Here is a 23,958-nt window from a genome sequence, read left to right on the forward strand (position 1 = left end):
AGAAAAACTCAGTGATTATGATTTGGTGGATTATTTGTGGATTCAAATTAACTGGTAGCTTTGCCATCAGCATTGTGGACAGATAAAAATTCCCCGTTACAACAACAGTAATGACAATAATAACACTTGGAATTTATATAGCAGCTTGGTTTTCAATAGCCTTCCAAGCACCATTGTTTGACATCTTGATTTCTATACCTCGTGACTGATACTCCTGTAGACCCAGTTATAGTTACTATGAGGGTCCCCAAATCCTTTTGAAAAACTAGAATGTCTTAGCTTTATAGCATACATTTTTACTAAATTCATATGAAATGATTGAGCAGCGACTATTCAAAACACTGTATTCTAAGAGGCTATAAAATCGGCAAGTGATTCCAATACCTTTAAGTAAATTGTTACAAACACGAAATATCATTTACATTACATCATTGGCCTCTACAGAGCGCTTTACATGAGGTGGAGGGAGTGAAACGCTCCACTAGTCTGGGAGGAGATGCCACCTCCTGACGTTGTGCTCCCAGGACCACACTGGCTTCCAGAGCAGCACCTGATGTAAGGCGTCTCCACTTGATGAATTTCCTGAAAGGGAGAGCCATTTCCGAGAGTATCTGATATACTCTGATGTTCCAGAGGGCCCAAACACTGAGGTGTCTGCTCTATGACGTGCACTATCATTCTTTCCAAACTTGTATTTGTAATGCGGAAAATCTGTTATGTGCAGGTGGAGACCATTGGCGATGCGTACTGTGTGGCTGGGGGACTACACAAAGAAAGTGACACCCATGCTGTTCAGATAGCGCTGATGGCCCTGAAGATGATGGAGCTCTCGGATGAAGTCATGTCTCCCCACGGAGAACCTATCAAGGTAAGGCAGATCATATAATGCCCAGCAAATGTCATGGAGAGTACATGCTTATTAATTATTTATAATTAAAGATGAAAAGAAAATTATAATTATAATTATATATATAGAATTTATATATAATTATATATATAATTTATATATAAAATTACAATTATAATTAAAAATGCAAAGAATAGTGCATCAGTTGGGGTCAGTTGCAGAGAGCAAAATCTCTGAAGTTGTTGAAGCCAGAAGAAATTTATGATAGGGTCTTAAGGGGTGTGCAGAATCACTGAGAGGACTAACAAAGCCATCCATAAGTGAAACCTTCCAAAAAAATGACCCCCAGAGCTGCACTTGGGTCCTTGCTTTTTCTGAGATGGAGAAGCTGGCTCCAGAACTCTACCACCCCAGCCACAGCAGGAAACCACTGTGCTCAGAGAGCTGCTGTCTCTATTACTGGCTGCAGGACAAAACTGCACTTAATATAATTTGAATCAGTAACATGGAAATCCTGCATCACGATCCTCACAAGACGAGTGACTGGAAGCTGGGCTCTGTGCTAAGCATGCCATAGGAAACCCACAGGCTGCCACAGCTGTCCATGCTCTTGGAAGCCCCAGAGGTGCAGTCACAGCGGAAATCCTGGCTTCCAAATCGCTTGCAAGTGTATCTGATTCACCAACTGAAATGCATCTAGAAAATGCAAACAAGTTTAGAAAACATCATTTCCCCTGTAGGGCAGGATATTACACTCTAATGAAAATTGACTGCTACTCCACCCCAATATTTTCCAAAGCATGTAACACTCTAAAATTTCTACGTTATCTCAAAATAATGTGTTATTGCAGATGAGAAGATAATATGACCATGCTAGGCATTAATTTCGTAGAATACAAGATCTCCTTTGTTTGTCCTACTTGTAGTGAATCTGCCACTTAATTTTTATAAAACAGTTCTCGATTGATGACCCTCAGAAATGGGACTTTGAGGGGCGCCTGGGAGCCTCAGTCAGTTGGGCGTCTGCCTTTGGCTCAGTTCATGATCCCAGGGTCCTGGGATTGAGCCCCACTTTGTCTTCTTCCTCTCTCCCTGTTCCTGTTCTATCTCTCATTCTCTCTCAAGTAGATAAATAAAATCTTAAAAAAAAAATGAAAAGAAACGAAAAGAAAGGGGACTTTGAAGTCCTGTAGAATCCTATCTGGCATGCTATAAAATAATAGAGAAAAGAAAGAAAAAATGTAAAATACAAAACTATAATACTTAGAAGTGTAGCCTTGGCTCTCTTCATAATAGAAGCCATATGTTGAACCCAGCCTTTTCCCTCTTTCTTACCCTGCTACCCGATGGAAGGGAATCAAAGTGAAAGAATAGGAAATATTCCCTTTTTTTTCAAGCTCTATGTGTTTCTCCAACATGCCATTTCTATAAATCGCCTATCACTGCTGATTTCCTTACTACCGTCCACACACTCTGGCTTAGAAAGCTGCAGGTGGAGTGTTGATAGAAACCAGAGGGCCGAATGTGACAGGGAAGTCGGTCAGTGCAACGTGAATTTGGAAAAGGACTCCTGTACCCTCCTTCCTATTCTCAAGGCATCTGTGATGAGACATGGCGATGTGTCAAACGTGGTGCCCAAATGGAAGATTGCACCAGCAGCTTTCCGTTCAGGACGTGCTGTGCGTCTTCAATTTAGGGTCTTTTTCTTATGAATTTCAAATGAAATTTGTGAATTTGCTGGTGAATATGAAAAGTTCCCTGATAAGAAAGTTGTGGAGTTGAGAGCGAAATTCAGAACCGGAGAAGGGAAGAGAAGGAGGGAGAGTGGCATGGGAAGAACTAAAGGCCATTTACTTTATCTGCCTTGTTTGGATTGATTGATTATGAAATAGAAAAAAGTCTTATCATAAATTTATCAAGACAAAGCTAGAATAACTAAGTACAGAGAGAGAAACAGGTTTAACCAGGAGAGTGCCCAAAGAGGGGAGCCTGATCAGAGAAGAAGGCTTTTGCTTATATTGATCAGTTGGTATATGTACAAAACCATATTCTCCTAAAGAAGAAAATACCAGATGTAACAGATATCTAAGCTTTGCTGATTAAGATGAAATTGTGACAAAGAAGGGACTCTAAAACTAATTCAATCCTGTATTTTATAGATGAGGAAACACCGAGCAAGACCTAAAGAGACTCATAGAAAGTCACAGATTTTTGTGGCAGATGCAGGTCTCCTGATTCATACTATAGTGCTTTTGTTTGAAAATTGTGCAAAATTCATGATTTCACATTTTATAAGCAAATGATTCTGGAACATTCTTAGCAGATACCTAAAATCAGTTGTAAAACTACGCAAAACTAGGGTCTTCTGAATTCTGAATAACATTAAATCGTTGAGTACTTGACCTTTGTTTAAAATGCATATACCTGGGGCACCTGGGTGGCTCAGTGGGTTAAAGCTGCTGCCTTAGGCTCAGGTGATGATCCCAGGGTTCTGGGATCGAGCCCGCATCTGGCTCTCTGCTCAGCAGGGAGCCTGCTTCCTCCTCTCTCTCTGCCTGCCTCTCTGCCTACTGGAGAGAGATCACCAGTGTCAAATAAATAAATAAAATCTTTAAAATAAATAAACAAATAAATAAAATGCATATACCTAACAAAAATTTTTTTAAGAATTCAGATCTTATAAAAGATGCCAGTTTAAAATATTGTTTTAATTGTTCTCCAAATCACTGGTAACCTTCAGAACTCTTAAACTTTTACCCCAGCGTATCCCAGACCTCACCTTACTTCTGGATATGGCCCAACTCTGGTTTTCCACGCATTTGGGCGGTTTTAACAAAAATGTGTATGTAGTCATTGTGATGCAGGTCTAAGCCACTTCAGCTATGCTTCCTCTGTCTGTGATGTGTTCTACTTAAATATCACAATTCCTTTCTCCTTTCATGTTCGTCATTAAGAGGGGGGAAGTGTTTGCCATAAAGTTCTTTTTATCCTTTTATTCTAAGAGCCGTCATCTCCTGCCCTTCTCTGACCGTGCGTTGGGAAACAACCCTTGGGGGCCAGGATACTGTCTGTCTCCCTTGATGGACAGAGCAGGTTCCCATAAACAGAAGCTCACAGACACTTCGCCTTGTCATTCTGGTGACCGTGATAGGAATGCATAGAAATGTGGTTCAGACATTGAATGCAGCTGAAACAAAAATGCTTTATGGAACAGACCTAAGTGCATAGTGGAGAAGAGTTAAGAAGTCCGACAGATTTTGTACTAGGAATTTTTTTTTTAAGATTTTATTTATTTATTTGACAGTGATCACAAGTAGGCAGAGAGAGAGAGAGAGAGAGGAGGAAGCAGGCTCCCCGATGAGCAGAGAGCCTCATGCGGGGCTTGATCCCAGGACCCTGGGATCATGACCTGAGCTGAAGGCAGAGGCTTTAACCCACTGAGCCACCCAGGCGCCCTGTACTAGTAATTTTTAATTGGATGTGAGTAGAGGGAAGCAGGCAGGAGGTCTTGCAGAAGAGCAGAATGGTATAGGGACAGCAGAGGGTAAAATCATATGAAGGGCATTCATCCAGTATGGACCAGCGAGTGAGAAGTGTTTTACCAATGACGAGGACATTGTGTGACTTTGGGCTTTCAGATGCGAATTGGACTGCACTCCGGGTCAGTTTTTGCTGGTGTTGTTGGCGTTAAAATGCCTCGTTACTGTCTTTTTGGAAACAACGTCACCTTGGCGAACAAATTTGAGTCCTGCAGTGTTCCACGGAAAATCAATGTCAGCCCAACAACGTACAGGTACGGTTTGCACTAAATGCCTCAAATCCCTTCTTTTCACTTATACACTGTTGTCTTGTTTTCCCATTGGTTTATATTATCCTCCATAGCATTTTCTTGCTTAGATAATCTGACAAGAAAGAGAAAAGCAATAACTTTATCATCCTCCCCTTTTTTTAAAATTACTCAGCCTCATGAGAACAAGCCTGAGGTGTTTGTTGCCCAGGGGGCTCCTTGACTCATGTCCCATCCTCCCCCACTGTTCTTCTCAAAGCACGGATTCATGCTCTCCATACTTGGATGGCCGTTCTGACAGCAGCACCTTCTTGGCGCTGGCAGACTTAACATGGGCCCCACAACTTACAGGGCATGGTCCTCAACACGCCTTTAGCTCAGATGCCAGACGGGGAGATGTTCCATCTCATTTTAAGAATACAGTTCTAACAGAAAAGCTTGAATAGCAAAACATGTTCCAGACACAAGTGGTGGCTAACGTACCAAACTATACCCAGAAAGTTATTGTTCCTGTTCTCAGAGAAAGCTATTTTTTAGCATCTTCTTTCTCCTGCAAACTCCACAGCCTTTCCTTTTAGAGTTGATAACTTCTTTTCCTGTTTCACCAGAGAAGACACGAATGCATCAGATAAGTACATCACCACCTTCCCCTGGGGGCAGACCCCATCAGCCTAGTTCCCCCCCTCCCCCAGAGCCCTGGTCACAGCCTCTTGCTCTGGTGACAGTGCCGCCATCTTGCCTGCTTCTCCTCCAGAAGATCCCTCCAAGTTTGCTCTGAGTGTGACCACTTCTCGCTTTCTCAAGAACTGGTCTCCTGAAAATACCTGGTTTCTCTCTGTGATTAGTTTCTCTAGTGAAATGATTATTCCCATCAGAAAACAGATGAGTCTTCCTATGAGACTTCCTAAAATAGTATCTTCCTTGTTTCCAAGCATATTTCAGCTACCCACCCCCAACACCGCTGCCATATTTTTGTTCTTTTTCCAGTAAAACTCATTGCAAGAGTTCTTCATACTCACTGGCTCTATTTTTTTTTTTTTTTAAACTTCCTGTTGGCTCTCTGACTCACACCAATCAGCATGTGTCCCTTGCACTCCACTGACATGGTTCTTAATGGGGTCATCGGTGTTTCTTGCTAAAATCCTGGTCAGTTCTTCCCCCTTATCTTCCTCAACATCTCAATGGCAGCTGAATAGCTTGAGCAGTCCCTCTGTTGAACGTTTTCTTCCTTAGGCTTTTGTGACTCCATACTCACCCGGTTTCCTCATTACCCCCTGACTTCACCATCTCAGTGTTTTGTTTTGTTACTCTTTTCCCTACCATACCTTTGAAGTGCCCAGAGCTCTGTCCCCATTGTCTTCTGTGTCTGAACTTTATTGACACACAGGTTTTTTTTTTATTTTTTGTTGTTTTTGTTGTTTTATCCCTAGCCCCTCCCACAATTCTTCACTAAGCTACAGACTCATATATCCTATTCTATACTTCTTCTCAGATGACTAATTGACAAATTAAAAGTATCATGATCGTCTTAGAACAAGTGATTTCCTACATACAGCATCCTGATGAAATCCATTCCCCACAGCCTAGCTTGCTTTATCAATCTCCTTAAAATGGCACCACCATCTTAGACTCTAAATCTCAGGGCGATCATCGCTTTCTCCCCCTCACAGCTTACCACATCCACCCACAGTTTATATCCTGAATACATCTTTTTTCACTTTCTTCTGTACCACACCCCAAGGCAAGCCTCCCTCCTCTGTCCCACCCCAGCCAACCCAGGATCACCCTCACTCTTCTGCTTGCTTTCTTGTACACCTCCTCCCCACAGTCCATCCCCCACACAGCAGCCAGATTGTTTCTCTAAAGTATAAATCCAGTCTCGTCACTCCTGCATCAAAACCCCCCCAATGGCTTCCCATTGCAGCCAGAATAAAATTGAAGTATGTTACCACAGACCAAAATGTCCTCTTTTGATCAATGTCCTGCCAGCCTGTGTCACTTTATTTTCTTCTACTTTCTCCTTCACTCACTGCCACCCTGCCACCCTGGCCTTCCTTTTTTCCTTCAGACTTGCAAAACCCATTGCTAAATCGAGGATAATGGCTGTGCCTCTGCTTTCTACTTGTTCCCTGGATCATCCTGCGTCTTCTTCTTCCTCATAATTAGACCTTAAGTCAAATGTCACCCCTTCAAAGAGACACTGGTTAGTTAACTGCCATAGCTAGAGGAACAACTTTCACCTCACACCCTCATGTTATTTTATTTTTTCATCTTCTTAGCTCATACCTGTGTCTGAAATGGTGTTTTCTTTCAGTGTTTATTGCCTACCTCCCCTTGGAGTGTGTCAGCCTCTGGTGGTCTACACTTCATAGCCCCAGTTCCCAGATCAGTACCTGGGATGCAGTAGGAAAGCAATAAATATTTATTGATTGACCGTCCACTCTTTGATATGAAAATGAGTCACTCTAGCATGAGAATTGGAAAAGTCCTAGGAGATAGTTGTAATGGTAATAGCCTCAGAGTCTTCCCAGATAGGCCATGTAAGGAGAAGAACTCAAGTCCTTAGAGGATATGACTCCGCTCTTTGGAGGAAGTGAGAGTGATAGTCCTGAGATAACTTGAGTAGTTTCTCGTCCTTTCACTGCTGTTGAGTGTTCAATAACGTAATATATGTGCATGGACACCATGAGGAGTCCCTGGGTGGGTATGTATCCTTAAAACCAAAACTTCATATAGAAAAAAGTGTATTTTCTAGTTCTTCTATTTTAATTGTTTTCAGGAATTTCAAGACAAAACTTTTTCAAATTCTTCCTTTGTTTCATTTCTCAAAGTCTGGTTGTCTTAAATCTTGATAGGAGACATTGATATCCGCTACTCTTTTTACTCCCGAAATGTACTTTAAGATCTCGTGTCTTCCAACAGAGTATTATGACACTTCGATATACATTTTCAGCAACAGGAGAAGGCTCATAGCTTAAATCCTTAGGTTCATCATACAGGCAATGTTACTGGGCATGCACGTACAAGATTTTATACCATACATAGTGCCACCTTCCTTTTAATAAATTATTTTTTGATTATAATAGTAATATATACTCTCTCATTTTAGAAAATTTACAATGTCAGAAAGTTATAAAGAAAATAAAAACAGTTCATAATCTCACTATCCAGAGACAGTAACTATTCACATTTTTGTGTTTTTTTTAATTATTTCTTAGTATGTATTTTTATGCACATCTATAAAGGATAATGAAAATTTAATTGATACTGAACAATGTTTTTACTAAATTTCTTTCTATCTTTTGTAGAAAAATAAGGTATGGTTTATTTTTTTCCTTTTTCAATTTACTTACCTCTTACTTTCATATAAGAAATACATATGTCTTCTCTAAAGGGCAAGTGGTAGTTAAAATGCTTTATTTAGGCAAGAAATAAGTATTTAATGTGAAATATGTTTAGCCACATTTTAAAAAGTCTTTCTTTTAAAAACTATCTTATTTTTTTCCCCAAATGATAGGAAAATTTAGAATTGATAATATAAATTTCAATCAAAAGTGCACACTTTGTGAAATTTAACAACTGGATTGTGAAATAGAGACATAATTCCAGTTCTGTCAGAGTTTGGGACATAACAGTAGACTCTACTAGAAGTCATTCAAGTATAAAACCTAATTATTGGTTGAAATCTGGGGTGACATTTGTCAAAAAAATTTATATGTACACATGTAAGTGATACACTTATAAAACTTGTAAATTCAGGGCACAGAATACATATCCCACACGCACTAAAAATCCTTAACTTCAAATCTTACCTTTCACTTCAAGGTCTAATCAGTAATTTAGAATGTTGCTGTGTTATGACAGTTACACATTCCTTCATTCTAAATGGCACCAGGAGTTTTATTTTCAGGGACAATGTTCTGCCCTCTTGTTTGATCTCACTGAAGTGCAGAAAACTGAGACGAGACTAAATATTGTCCAAGTTTCAGGTCAGTGGATTAATGAGACAGGTTTATGTGGTGATCCAGGGATTTAAAGACAAAAATGGCAGGTGAGGGATATAAATGGATACTGCCCAGGGTGGGTGGGAAAGTACAACCAGGAACTGCTGTTTGCAAGAGAGATCTGAGAACCTAATAAAAGACAAACAAGACTTCAATTCTATAAAGGGAAGGAACAAAGAGAAGAAAAAGAATATGGAGAGCTGACAGAAAAAAGGAGAGTTAATACAGCAATTTGGGGAAAATGGTATCTGGTCAAGAGAGAGTAAAGAAAACTCCCACCATATGTGGATATCTGCCCTGAAACTTTTGTTGCTTTTCTTGGCTTTGGCCTCCATCAGACTTTCATCTACATGGTATTATTTTTCCAACCTCTTTTCCTTAAAAATTCTGATCTTTTTGGGACACCAGGATGACACAGATGATTAAGCATCTGACTCTGAGTCTCAGCTCAGGTTGTGATCTCAGCGTGGTGATCTCAGTGTCTGGAGATTGAGCCCCACGTCAGGCTCCACGCTCAGCACGGACCCTGCCTAAGATTCTTTTCTCCCTCTGCCCCTCTTCCCTGCACGCTCTCTGTCTCTCTCAAATAAATAAATAAATCTGTAAAAAAAATTTTGATTTTTTCTTAAAGATGATTTAATGAACATTTCTAACTCCATGACACTCTAATTGTGTTTACCTGTAAGTTTCTTTAAAAAGGATAGAATTTGTATTCAGAAGACATGCCGTTTAGTCCTAAACACAGAGTTTTTCAGAGGTGTCTTTATGAGCAAGGCACTTAAATTCAAATAGTATACTTTAAGGCCACTTCTAAGTGCTGAATATTCTATATAAATTCAAACATAAGGTTATGATTATAATCACCATATTCATTAGGAAAGGCTGGGTTGATATAGACAGAAAAAGAAAGGTCTTAATTTTATATTTTGTTATTTATCAAACCTTTATAGTTTTATGCACTTTATAAGTAATTTTTAAACATTTTAAACCTACAGAAAGAAAAATCAAAGAAAAAAAGAAAATAGGACACTCATGGCCACCCATGTGGCTAATACTAATATTTAATAAATGTCAGTATTTTTTCATTTTCTTGCAGATCTCTGTTTTATTTTTTTTTAAGATTTTATTTATTTATTTGACAGAAAGACCACAAGTTGGCAGAGAGGCAGGCAGAGAGAGAGGGGGAAGCAGACTCCCCACTGAGCAGAGAGCCTGATGTGGGACTTGATCCCAGGACCCTGAGATCATGATCTGAGCCGAACCCACTGAGCCACACAGGGGCCCCCAGATCCCTATTTTATAGAAAGAAAGAAAGAAAGAAAATAAATATTTTCCCCCTCTCCCCCCAACCCACTGCTGTCTGACAGGCTGAACTCTGTGCCCCTTAGGGTTTGTAGGAGCAGCTGAGAGCATACGTTTCCCGCAGACAGGAGGGCTCCTAAAGAGAGGCAGGAAGGCACTGAGAAGAGCATGATCAGCAGCTTCTCCCAAACTCACTACCAGGAAAGAAACTGGGCAGAGAGAGTCCAAGAGTGTCACTCTCATTTAGGTTCCTCCAGGTAGAAAAACAAAACCAGAGAAAAATAGATGCCCGTTCAACTTGTCCATATCCTTTCACGACTTGCCTTAAATCTGCGGCCTATTATGTTTTTGAGATTTTTTTTGATGAATTGTAAACTTAGTTCATTTATTTAAGCTGTTCCTAATGCAGCATTGTGCTGGTAAACCAGCATTAGGAGGAAAGTAGAGAGTCTTTGATTTTTGGCATTTACCCATTTCTATGACATACGTACTCCCACCACAGCAGGTTTCAGCCACAGATGGTTTAATTGGCTCATAAAAACCCCTGAATGTTTAGCAGTTGGCTCTCATAGGCCAGTTTGAGCCAGGTCTAGCAGTACAGGTCTGTGTACTCTAGAGCTTGAATAAGCCATGGAGAGCTATACTGCACCCCACAGATTCCCAGATCATAGGCTACGCTCAGCCCAGCTTCACTAACCATCCATTCGCTGTCCAAATTGGTCTTACCAATTTATATCCCACCAACAGTATATGAAGGTTTCTATTCCCCAGATGTTACCAATATGATGAGTGTAAATTGATAACTAATTGACGCTTATCCCATCATGTTTAATCTATTTACTTAATCTTCACAGCTGTCCTAAGAGAACTGTCGTATTATTACTCCATCTTAAGGGTTAGAAAACAGACATCTTTGCTGCTATCTCAGCCTAGATCTACCAGACTTCGAAGCTTATACTTTTAATACTATGGAATTCGGAAACTTCTTATTATGTATTACCAAATATTATGCCTTATAAATAATAGGCACTCAGATATTTATGGATCATGACTAAAGCATCATTTCATTAATTATTTTGCAGATTGCATATTTATTGATGAGGCTTTTTGAATATTCACATTTTTTTTCTACTTGAGTTCTGCCATTTTTGAAACCTAGATTTCTATTTGGTTGGTTTCTTCAGTACATAGGGTGTCAAGGTAACAAATCTAATGCAGCGCCATCTTCTGTTACATTAAGGCATGACATCACAAGCTGATGAGGTGGAGGTCATGGTCTGGTTGGGCATGAATAATATGTGGTTTTCTGTGGAAGTTGGTTTAGAGCCCAGAACTACCAACATTTCCTGTCCTGAATACATATACCTGAATAATAGGTTAGAGAAATGCTTACTAAGTTTCCATTTGGGGCGCCTGGGTGGCTCAGATGGTTGGGCATCTGTCTTTGGCTCAGCGCGGAGCCTGCTTCTCCCTCTGCCTCTGACTCTCTCTCTCTCTCTCTGTGTCTTTCATGAATAAATAAATAAAATCTTTAAAAAAATAAAAAAACTTTGCTTTTGACAGAAAGTTAAGGAAGGAAATAGAAAGAGGAACAAGTAACTTCATCAGTAGGATTGGAACTTAAAATGCATTTAACTTATATGTGGAATTTAAGAAACAAAACAAATGAGCAAAGGGGAAAAGAAAGAGAGAGAGAGATCAGGCAAGCCAAGACCCTTAACCACAAAGAACAAACTGTTGGTTACCAGAGGGGAGGTCCTTAGGGGAGTGGGGGAAATAGGTGATGGGGATTAAAGATTGTACTTGTGATGAACACCGGTTGTTGTATGGAAGTGTTGAATCACTGTATTATGCACCTGAAACTAATATTACACTGTATGTTAACTACTTGGGATATAATTAAAAACTTTTAAAAAACTGAGCAAATACAAAAAAGTGAGTTTATTGCAATGGACAAGTAGTTAGTAGCAAATAATAAAATGTGGTAAACAGATGAATATAAGAAGAAATATTTCAAATACCAGACAGTAAGAAGAGTATTAATTTGTATAATTAAATTTCCTTTTAGTCTTACTAACCTACAATTCATATAAATTCTGTTGAGAGATTCATGTTATTTTCACATCATATATATGTATGTCACATATATAGAAATATATATCACATTATATATATAAGATATATGTGTGTGTGTGTGTGTGTGTGTATATATATATATATATATATATATATATATATCTTTTTTTAAGATTTTCATTTATTTATTTGACAGAGAGAGACATAGCAAGAGAGGAACATAAGCAGGGGGAGTGGGAGGAGGAGAAGCAGGCTCCCACAGAGCAGGGAGCCCTATGCGGGGCTCGATCCTAGGACCCTGGGATCAAGACCTGAGCCGAAGGCAGACGCTTAAAGGCTGAGCCGCCAGGCTTCTATATGTAATATATCTTATATAGAACTTTTCTTTCACAACCTCTTGTCCTAGATTACTTCCCCATAATATATACAAAATAAATGAACCAATAAATGGACAATGTCTTTTCTCTTTCAACTTAGGAAGCCTTATTCTATAACACTATGTTTATGGATGGGGTTGGGGGTTTTTTGCTATTATTAGACTTTTGGATTATTTTGCATTTTTTCCCACTACTATGAATTTACTGTTATTTGAATTATTGATTTTATCTTTACAAAAATATTTTATATTTTTCCTAACATGAGTGAAATACATTATTTGGAGAATTTTCTTTTGTTATTGTGAATTGAGTCTTCTTTGTTCTTCTGTGAAGATATTTTTAAAATCATTAGGATATTTCTGCCAATCACACTGAAAATGGTTGGTTTATTAATACAGACAGTCCCCAGCTTTCGATGGTTCAACTTAATGATTTTTCAACTTTATAATGGTGGGAAAACCATATGCACTCAGTAGAAACCGTAGTTTGAATTTCAAATTTTGATCTTTTCCCTAACTAGTGATATGCCACATGACAGTCTTGTTCACCATCAGGGGGATGAACAACTGATAAACTTAACTATTCTGTTTTACACTTTCAATAAAATATTAAATAAATTACATGAGCTATTAAACACTTTATTATAAAATAGGCCATGTATTAGAGGATTTTGCCAAACTGCAGGCTACTGTAAGTGTTCTGAGCACAGAGATGCCTGGGTGGCTCAGTTGGTTAAGCAGCTGCCTTTGGCTCAGGTCATGATCTCAGGGTCATGGGATCAAGTCCCACATCAGGTTCTGTGATCAATGGGTAGTCTGCTTCTCCCTTTGCCTGTGCTGCTCCCCCTGCTTGTACTCTCTCTCTCTCTCTCTCTCTCTCTCTCTCTGTGTGTGTCAAATAAATAAATAAAATATTTAAAAAAAAAAGTGTTCTGAACACATTATGGCAGGCTAGGCCAAGCTATGATGTTCCTAGGTTAGGTGTATGAAATGCATTTTCAACTTATGGTATTTTCAGTTTATGATGTTTTCAACTTATGGAGATGTAACCCCATCATAAGTCAAGGAAGATCTGTTTGTCAGGAATATTGATTTAGTTAAGTTGTTTTTTCTTGAGTAGACAGTTACATCTGTATTAGATTCTAATTTTAATATTTTTATTTTAATCTTTTCAGATTACTCAAAGACTGCCCTGGTTTTGTGTTTACTCCTCGATCAAGGGAGGAACTTCCACCAAACTTCCCCAGTGAAATTCCTGGAATCTGTCATTTTCTGGAAGCTTATCAACCAGTAACAAATTCAAAACCGTGGTTCCAGAAGAAAGATGTCGAAGATGGCAATGCCAATTTCTTGGGCAAAGCCTCAGGAATAGATTAGCAAAATACAGATCGGCTTATTAGTCTTTGGGTTTTGACTCCTATGAGCAGGTGCGGAATCTCTGAAAGCACTTTATGATTGCCAATGACTAAGAACAGTATTAAAATTTTAGGAGCTAAATCACAATCTACTTTTTCTTCCACTTAACATGATAAAAATGTATTCACTTCAACGCTTCAAGTCTTCAGAGGGAAAAAAAAAAAAAAAAAGGAAAGGAACCTCAAAAATGACCTCTGGGGATTATTTCTGTTACCATCCCCATCACTTTTTACCTGTACTCTCAATTCAGCATATTGTACATATGTCAGATAGGTGTAGTGCCCTGACCTGCGCGGTCCGACGGAGTGACCCATAGTCTTGTGTCCTGGTGGAATGCCGTGGTTGTGAAAGTGCGTTTATGATAGTGTGCCCCCCCAAAAGCTTTCCAAATAAAAATTAGAGTCTTTGGTACCATTAGCTCTTTGAACCTTTCAGCTCTGCATTTTATTATATTTCTTCATTTCACTGTTGGTGTATGTAACAAAATAGGTTGGATATTTTTTCTGTTGCACTTTTTTTTTTTAAGGAAATAAGCAATTATGGGTTAGATGCAATATGACTATAAAGTAGTTCTTCTATAAATATCAAAGATTGTTTTATAAAAATATCTGCCATAATGTAATGTGTCATATCAATAAATACTACCTTTTGTTTGACATTTTTCTTTTCTGAACTTTGATGAAGGCTATATTAATTCATATTAGTAGTTTAATTCCTAGTAATTCCTTTTTGTGTCATGATATTTGGGATAAATGAGGGTTATAGCCTGTATTAAAATGCAATAATATCATTCTAATTTAATTTAATGAGAAACAAATGAGAGTAAAGTGAGATTCCAGGGGATATGGATATACCATAATGTCCAGAAGTAAAACATTTAAGCACACACACCCAGAAATTTGGATTTATATCAGCAGACATCCTGCATTGCCGTGCTGAGCCGTACAAAGTTCAGTGAGAAAACCTAAGTTCAGAAGTGGGAAATGAGACTTGTTCTTTTTGTTAATAGCTTATTTTTAAATTTGTGTTGGACACTTTGGTGTGTACAGATGTCCTAAGAGTCATCAAGTTTTTTTCTCAAATACACTTTTGTGAATTTTTTTTTAACTCTAGTTGAATGATCTCAATCTTTTTTTGAAGAGAATGTTAGTATTGATGAAGAAAATGATGCTATGGTTTCATTAAGAAAATTCTTAAACATTTTTCTGGGGTTGGAACTTCTGTTTTTAATGATACTAGTAGTCCAAGCTCTCTGAAGAGCTAAATAACCTGCAAGTTTGGGTTGGGATAAGGATCTGATTTTAAAAAGAGCTCAATTTCAAAGCAAGAGAAAGATAAACATTATAATTTTTAAATCAGTATTTGTAGAGTTTAGATACACTAGCCTGGTGACCTCAGGAATAAAAAGTCATTATTGATTGGCCTCTAGTACCCAGGTTTACTATGAGAGCTACACGCCAATTTATGTACTAAATGACAGCCCAGCATCTTGAAGCACTGACTGTAGCTTGTTAAATTCCAATCCTATTATTAGAAAGTACCATAGGCTTTGGGAAAATAGAGTTATAGTCTCACAATTATATGGAGTTAATAAACATGTTTAAAAGAAAAATAAATACATTTTTCTTTCTGGAACTGAACCCTTAAAATTACAAAAAAATGATATGAATTAAAGGAAATTAAAAAGCATAAAACACAATGTCTTCTTTATCAGACCCCAATTTAGTAATAATTTGTGTTCTAAGTTTGTAAGTTAATTAAAATTCAAAAAAATACAAAAAAATATTTTCTCTGTATACACACATACAATGTAAACAATGTTGAGTAAAAGCTGTATGGGAATTCCTTGTACTATTCCTGTAACTATTCCATAAGTTTGAAATCTTATCTAAATAAAAGTTACCAAAAATGTAATTTCACAGAGAAATTAAATCTTCTGTAATGGATACCCCAGGCCAGCCTACAAAGGCTCATTAATTATGGAATACTTTATGGCTCTTACGATGAACACACATTTCCATGATAGGATCTATTCAAAATTCATAGTGTGGATGCTAAAAAAAAAAAAAAAATTAAGGACTCCCTTTTTTCTCTCTAGCTCATCCACTTTGGAGGGTAACAACTATGGATACATTTTCTAATCTAGACCTCTGATGGTAGCCGGAGACAGAGAGCCTAGAGGGTAAGTTTTCAAGGAAAGTAAGGGATCCGACTTGCAGCTCTGAAGTTAGGAGTGGAATTGAGGATGGAGGAAAGAATGGACAGAGGGTTTCTGGCAGGGGTGGGGGCTGTGGGTCCTGAATATTGTTGCCAGGTTAACTATTCTATAAAGAAATGTAGGTCCCAAGAGTGCTTCCCAATCAGCCTGTTTCTCCTAATATCTGGAATTCCAAGAACAGTGTCTTCTCTTCTGGTCTTATTGTTTCCATCCATGGCTTCTTATTCCTACTATATCTCAAAAGAAAATGATTCATGCTTTTTCCTGGGTTTGAAAACAGGTATGAGCATAAAGCTGGCATGTCTGGTATGGAATTTCATATTACTCTAAAGGCCATTAGTCCTTCAGATCCTTTGATGAGAAGGAAGGAAAAGTTGCTTTAACATTTTATTAACCTTTCCTCCAAATTCCTTCTCCCTCATATTGCCAGTCAAGCTCAGGCAGACCCTTTGAAGCATGTCCTATGGTTAAGTCAGAAGCAGTCATAGAATGGAACAGAGTGTTCTATGGTGGGTCTAGCAAGTGAATGAGGTGAACAAAGGGGAGTGTCTACTCCACATGGTGTCTGAGGGTTAGACATGGCTCCCTGAGACTTCCCAAATGGGAAGGTGCCCAACTAGAGCTTTACATGCAAAGCCCCAGTGAAGTCTAGGGCTATTCTGGGGCTATATAATGCTTTTTTTAAAAAAAATAAGATACTTAAAAAAAAAAAAAAGATTTTATATATTTATTTGAGAGAGAGAAAATGAAAGAGAGAGAGCATGAGAAGGGGGCAGGTCAGAGGGAGAAGCAGACTTGCAGGGATCCTGATGCAGGATTCGATCCTGGGACTCCAGGATCAAGAGCTGAGCCGAAGGCAGTCGCCTAACCAACTGAGCCACGCAGGCGTGGGGTTTTATGACACCTTAAAACAACTTTCAAGTCTCTGTTGAAACAACAGTTAACGGTCCCAAAAAGAATGGGTTAATAAATTATTGTAGTAGTTTTAAGTGCATGGGTTTTACCTGGATAAGCATTATTAAAAAGTGGAAAGGAATCTCTCGCATATACTCATTGGGGTGGCTTGACCGATCATTCACCTTCACTGAACAATAAAACATGAAGTGTATTTTGTCTGCGCACCTTGGTGCTGCTTCACTCTTGAGTGGCTGTACCTGGAGAGTTCAGTGAAGGCAGAGCTGAAGGGTAGAAGACTGGGGATATGACCTGTGTGTGAGATGGGAAGGCTGTCACTGCGAGGAGCTAAGCCAGGGGTGCTACAATCCCAGTGTTGATGGACTTAACCATCTTCTGCAAAGCAAGAACGCAAAGCTGCAGACACCATGGACAAGTGCCATCCCCTTGTCTAAATACAAGCTAAAAGCAGGGCCAACTTGCTTTATCATGCAGAGAACACCAAAATGTACTTTAATCGAAGTTTACAGCGTTAAAATGTACATTTGTGGTTAGGCTTCTTCCCAAAGTCTGGGAAATCTTTGCATTCTCTAGTGAAAAGGGGAAGAATCACACTTGTCCTGAAAAGCATACACTTATGGGAGTAATTAGTCCTTCTTTGTCTTTGTTGAACTCCGTTTCCTTCTGTTCTTAGTATGTGTGCTTCCAGATTTTAGACAAAGTTGGCTTTCTTTTAAGTGCTCCTTTTATTATGCTGATGATCTGCACTCATTTGGTATTCTTTCTTTCAGCCACTTCAAACATTTTACATTTTGTTGCCATCTATACATTTCCTGTGAAGCAGATTTGTTCTTAACCTGTCACACCTGCATGTTTTGACTATAGCTCACACAACCTATGCACTCTTTCATCCAAAGCTATTCTCCTACCTGTGCCCATTTCTTCTATTCAGTGCCTGCATAAATAAATAAATAAATAAATAATAATTTTTTTTTGAAATAGCATAGGATCATAAATGCATAGATTCTCATTTCAAAAAATAAAAACAAACTAAGCAAAAGGAGGAAAAGGGTGATATACTTTTTTTTGTGGGGGGGAGGTGATATTCTAAAAGCCAGGTTTCTTTAATCATTAGTGCAGACTTTCTTTCTTTTTTTTAAGATTTTACTTATTTATTTGACAGACAGAGATCACAAATAGGCAGAGAGGCAGGCAGAGAGAGAGGGGATGCAGGTTTCCCCACTGAGCAGAGAGTCTGTTGCAGGGCTCAATCCCAGGGCCCTGGGATCATGATCTGAGCTGAAGGCAGAGGCTTTAACCCACTGAGCCACCCAGGCACCACATTAGTGCAGACTCTTTTTCCACTGTAATGAATTTCATTTCAGGAAAATGTTAATATTTTAGATTTAAAACTGGAATAAAAATCAGGACAAAATTTAAATGGCAGGTCAAGGACTTCTCAGATATTCTAGTAGAAGATTTTGCCTTTCAGTTTTTTTAGTATTTAATGTCAACATATTACATTGCAAATAAACCTTATAGATTGTGAAGAAATTTGCTTGGCAGAAAAATGACTTTGTGTAATGTCCAAACCTTAAAGTATCTACTAAGATGGTGGTTTAGTCTGAAATCCATTTGTTTCGAAGAAAGGTCTCTGAAGTAGTCCAGAGAAAATTAAAACAAAGTGAAACAAAAATGAACCTACAGCAATTGGACAATCAGGTATTACATAGCAGGAATAAGAGGGACAAAACTGAAGCTTTCTGGAAAGTTATAGTGACAGTGGTCACAGAATTCTATGCCTTCAGTAATAGCAATGCCCAGTGAAGCAGGGATATGCAGCATCTAGGCACAGTTCAGTCACAATAAGCTACCTTCTTTTCCAAACAAATTGTGTCTTGGAAAGTTGAAGTGAATAAAAATATGTTAGTATTTGAGAATAATTAAAGATGCCTTGCAAAATCTTATGACAACTTGATATTCACTCATCTAGAGCAATGTTCTTCAATCTTTGGATACCAGCACACTATCAGTAAGATATTTTAGCACACTGACAATATATTACATATACATAAGCATAAATGTAAATATTACTAAGATTTGTGATTTATAAATAAAATATGCTGCCCTCAATCTGATATAGTGGTGAAGCTTATTTTATTGTTTAAATGAGCATGAATACAAATAAAAATGCTAGTATTTTCTTCACTTAGCCCCAGTGAATTATCTTTATATTTTACTTTGGAAACTGCTGCAATAGGTTAGTGGGTCTTCATTTTCACTGAGTCACGTTATCACTATGAATACAGGATAAAAGATGAAGGATACAGACCATTATCCTTCCAAAACTGTACATATGACCTTATCTGTATTCCCAGAGTTTGGGGGGCTCCCTGGATTCTAGAGCTAGAACACCCCTATGAGGTAGCATAAGCCTCAAATTTTAGAACTTATTATCAAGAGAGGAAAAAATGTAAATAATATTTAAAATGAGAAGTGTAGGGGTACCTGGGTGGCTGCGTCGGTTAAGCCACTGCCTTTGGCTCAGGTCATGATCCCAAAGTCCTGGGATCCAGCCCCACATTGGGCTCCTTGCTCAGTGGGGAGCCTGCTTCTCCCTCTACCTGCTACTCCACCTGCTTGTGCTCTCTCTCTCTGTCAAATAAATAAATAAATATTATAAGATAAAATAGGGTGCCTGGGTGGCTCAGTAGTTAAGTGTCTGCCTTCAGCTCAGGTCATGATCTCAGGGTCCTACGATCTAGTCCGCATCAGGATCCCTGCTCGGCGGAAAGCCTGCTTCTTCCTCTGCCCCTCCCTCTTCTTGTGTTCCATCATCTATCTGTATCTCTCTCTGTCAAATAAATAAAATATTTAAAATTTTTTTTAAAAAATTAAAATTAAAAAAATAAAATAAAATGAGTGTATAACTAGAAGAAATCAGTGACTTTTGCTTTAGGTGAAGCCACTTGATTTTTGAAGAATAAAGGGAATTAGTTTAGTTGGTCCTGTTCTATGGAATGATTCATGGGGCTTCACATATAGGCAACTAAAGTTTTCTTTTTATCAAATATTTAACATATCAACCTATTTTTCTCCAGGTTTTGGTAAACATGTGTTGCTATAGGTATCCCAATTTTATTTTCTAATTTACATATTTCTTTTCATTTTCCTTCTGTGTCAAATAGAATCACTGTTGGACCTTGCATTGAAAACCTTGAAACTAATAACACTCCTTTTATTATTACTTTCACAGTCGTTTGAAATAACACATTTATTTTGAGTTTGGCTTCTGGCAGTGTTGCAAAGTCTATCAAAAAGCTATCCTGTGTCTCAGAAGCTTGTTAGATATTGCTGCCACATAAATATTATAATAAAAGTGTTAAATAAAAATGTTTCTAAAATTTAAAATGAGTGCTGTTTAAAAAGAAAAAAATAAGGGGTGCCTGAGAGGCTCAGTGAGTTAAAAGCCTCTGCCTTCAGCTCAGGTCATGATCCCAGGGTCTGGAATCAAGCCCCACATCGGGCTCTCTGCTTAGCAGGGAGCCTGCTTCCCCGCAACCCCTGCCTGCCTCTCTGCCTACTTGTTATCTCTGTCTATCAAATAAATAAATAAAATCTTAAAAAAAAATAAAAAGAAAAAATGAACTGTCGGGTCAAGTAAAAGCAATGTTGTTCCAAGTCACACAAACACATTTGTTCTGATGTGGGTCTAGCTGTTACAGATATAAGAAACTTCCAACACAATAATGTGGAAAACAGGATGAACAACTGTTACCCCTTTTCAAAAAGTTACTGTCAAATACGGCACTAACATAACCAAAATACACTTCTTCAGATATGTAAACCTCCTATTTTCAACAAAATCCATACCCAATTTTTCATATCACCCACCAAATCAACTTTTAAACAAAACAAAAACCTGAACTTAAGAACAAAACTCTCTTCTGCCTATCCAAGTGTAATGGTTAGTAGCACAAGCTCTGGGGAAAATTTGTCTCAGCTACATTCTGCTAAAAAACAATTTTCCATCAGTGCCTTTGTATTTTGTAGAGAAATAAGAGTACAATCTGCCTTTGGTCTACACTATCTTTTCAGGATGTTTGTATAGGAAACCATCTTAGAAAATCAAGATGAAGTTTCCCTTGAGCAAAAAGGCAGGCATATTTAGTAACTGTTATAAAAATTTGTGTTCTTGAACTCAGGGTGTCTTTCCTATAATGCAACCCATTGTGTGTGCAGGTCACTTGGTTCTTTTTACATTGTCCTGTGGAAACTGCGGTCCAAGGGAACCAGTGCAAGATCAAGCTGATTCTCTCTGTCTGCTATCATCATTGTGAGAAGTGAAGTCTTTAATCTCTGACCCAGGAATCTTGTGTCTTCTGCCAACATCCATGAAACTGTGGCAATTTAACTTGTTAATTTGTAATCGAAGTAAAATCTCACTCCTCATAGTTATTGACAGTTTCGGCAAAGCAAATGGGATGCTGACAGAGATATGACTTCCTGGAAGAGGGAGTATGAAGGTCTTGTGGGCTGATTCACAGGATTAGAGGGAAGAGTCTCTGGGAATCAGTGACAAGTATGGTAACCAAATCATATGTTCAGCAGGGTGATAAATGGTCCTCCATTTTGTTGTCTGCTAGTGAGGAAGAAGTAGGGAGGAATTTGCATGTCAAGTATCAGAAAGAAGGTTCAAAGCCAGTTGCCTGAACAGTGCCTTGGTTGTTGCTTGTACTCCTCCCAGTGAGAAAACCTCCTCCCAATCAGGCTACCAGCCTCAAGTCTACCTCATTATCCTCACTGATGCAAAGATCAGTCCTGGGTTAAAGGAAACTTACAACCCTCTTTAGACAATAGTTACAGAGGTGTACACTTACATTCAAAACAAAGGAGGGAAATTTGCATGACCTATAAGTATAAACCAGGTGAATTATTAAAATTTCAGCTAGTTCACTTGGGAGATGAGCGTGCTGGATGCACAGTGCTTGTTAAGGAAGAATGGCAGAAGCTGGGAAGTCTTAAGGCTTGGCACTTCCTACAGGCTTTCATGCTAACCTGAGATCTTCTAGAGATGACAGTCAAAGTATTTGAAGTGCTTTTCAGTAGTCTCGGTTGCCATGGTGGAACTTGGTTCTTTTGGGAGATTTCCCTGAAACAGACAAATGCCCGTGGGAAACCATAGTAAAACATTGTTACAAGTTGAATTGTGTTACTCCAAATTCATCTGTTGAAGTCCTAGTCACATCAGAATGTGACCTTATTGGGAAAAAGATCAGAACAGATGTAACTAGTTAGGATGAGGTCATACTGGAACAGATAGACCCCTAATCCAATATGACTGATATCCTTATGAAAAGGGGAAATTTAGACACAGACACACACAGAAAATGCCATATGAAGATGAAGACAGAAATTGAGGTGTTGCTTTTACAAGTCAAGGGATACAAGTTATTGACAAGAAAAACTAGAAGCTAAGTGAGGGCCCTGGGACAGATTCTTTCTCATAGTCTCATAAGGAACCAACACTGCTGACACCTTGATCTTGGAAGTCAAGTCTTCTGCCCTGGGAGACAATAAATTTCTGCTGTTTAAGTCACCCAGATACTTGTTTCAGCAATCCCAGCAACTAATACAGGCATCAGCCTTTAATACCCTGAATAGATTTACAGTGCTGATCGAAGTGACTCACTGGAGAATGAGAGACTGACACAGATCAATTATTGAAGTCAGGCATGCAGCCCCAGAAAACTCCTCTAGACTTTGCACTTAAATTGGTTAAGAAGTTAAGGATATATTCCTAGTATGGTGCAACAATTGCCCCCAGATTAAAGTGATCTCCTTAAAAAGAAGTTGCTGCTGTCCATGTCAATCACTTGTCAGTGGAAGTGAGAAAACTCCACGCTCCCAGTTGGAATACAGTGTTGCTGTGGCTGCTGTGTCAAGGGACCCCCACCTGCTAGAGTGTTGTCCAGGTCAGACTTTGGAAGTTCACTGTTAAGCCATGAGCTGGCGCTATGTGCTCCAAACTAAAAGCAAATGCTCCTCGCTTAAGGATTACAGCCACTCTTTCCCTCTTTACCCCTTTACCCAACCTTCTCTACTCTGACCTCAGCAGCTTTAAGGAGAAAGACAATTACGGGTGACACCAAGGTCTCCCTGCACCCTTGGAGAGTCAAAGGTCATAAGCACCGATCTAAATATTTGAGCATTGGGAGTCTTTGGGGAGGGATAAGGAAGGAAATAAAAATTTTATACCTGTGTACACAAGTCACCATCCTACCTGTCCTTGCTAGAATGGGGCAGTGAATTCAATTAATGAGATTCAGGCAGGAATCATAGTGGAGAAAGGAAGCAAATGTGCCTTGTGTTTGGGGCCTTTCAGGCTAATTCAGTGCATTGTTGTCACATCAATATTTGAATGTATAGTAGGAATTGATGCATTATATGCTCATTACTTCCTGTTCCTTTAATGCCAGAAGGAATTCTCCTGATCAATAAGAGCAGCATGTAGTTAAATTCTAGTAATTTGGTGCCCTGCAACTTGAACCACATCTCTGAGCTACAAGTCTCTCCTCTGACAGTTTTTTTGACTACAACCTCTGGTAAGAGGAGTCAGCCTTCCCCAGAAGTCCTCTCTGAGGTTTAGACTCGTTGCCTTCCTGACAGAGCTACTAAACAACTCTTACTCTCAAGCCTCTATTGGTTTGCCACTAGGCTCTTGTCAAAACGGAATGCCTTACCCATGAGGGTCTTGAGACTGTCCAGCCTGATATTCCCACTTCAGACTACGTTGACTCAGACTCAGTGATTAACAAGATGGAAATGGTTCACCAGCTTCACTTGGTAAATAGAAACAGGATGTCCAAGCATGCAGCTAGCCTAACCCCAGCTTTCCATGGGAAAGTGGCAGCTGTCACCACAGGGGAAACCTCATATCCTAGTCTGCTGCTTAGAGCACAGCTACATCAGCGGAGCCCTTGGTCCCCAGAGGCTTCCTACGTGTCTGGGCCTAGCTCGCTGATGGTTCAACTAAAC

The 23,958-nt window shown here is 38.8% G+C and overlaps 1 protein-coding gene across 3 annotated transcripts in view; it reads left to right on the forward strand.

Moving 5' to 3' along the window:
- Positions 1-13,958, forward strand: part of GUCY1A1 (guanylate cyclase 1 soluble subunit alpha 1) — a 59,245-nt gene extending 45,287 nt beyond the window's left edge. For all 3 annotated transcript variants that reach the window (XM_032862889.1, XM_032862910.1, XM_032862899.1), the window contains 3 exons: positions 725-868; positions 4,486-4,640; positions 13,568-13,958. In XM_032862889.1, coding sequence (XP_032718780.1) covers positions 725-868; positions 4,486-4,640; positions 13,568-13,769 — 501 coding nt within the window. In that variant the 3' untranslated portion in view covers positions 13,770-13,958. The remainder of the gene's footprint in view (positions 1-724; positions 869-4,485; positions 4,641-13,567) is intronic.
- The last annotated feature ends 10,000 nt before the right edge of the window (positions 13,959-23,958 follow it).

The sequence above is a fragment of the Lontra canadensis genome, unplaced genomic scaffold (genome assembly GCF_010015895.1).
Source record: "Lontra canadensis isolate GAN:19392208 unplaced genomic scaffold, GSC_riverotter_1.0 scaffold1, whole genome shotgun sequence".
Lineage (NCBI taxonomy): Eukaryota > Metazoa > Chordata > Mammalia > Carnivora > Mustelidae > Lontra > Lontra canadensis.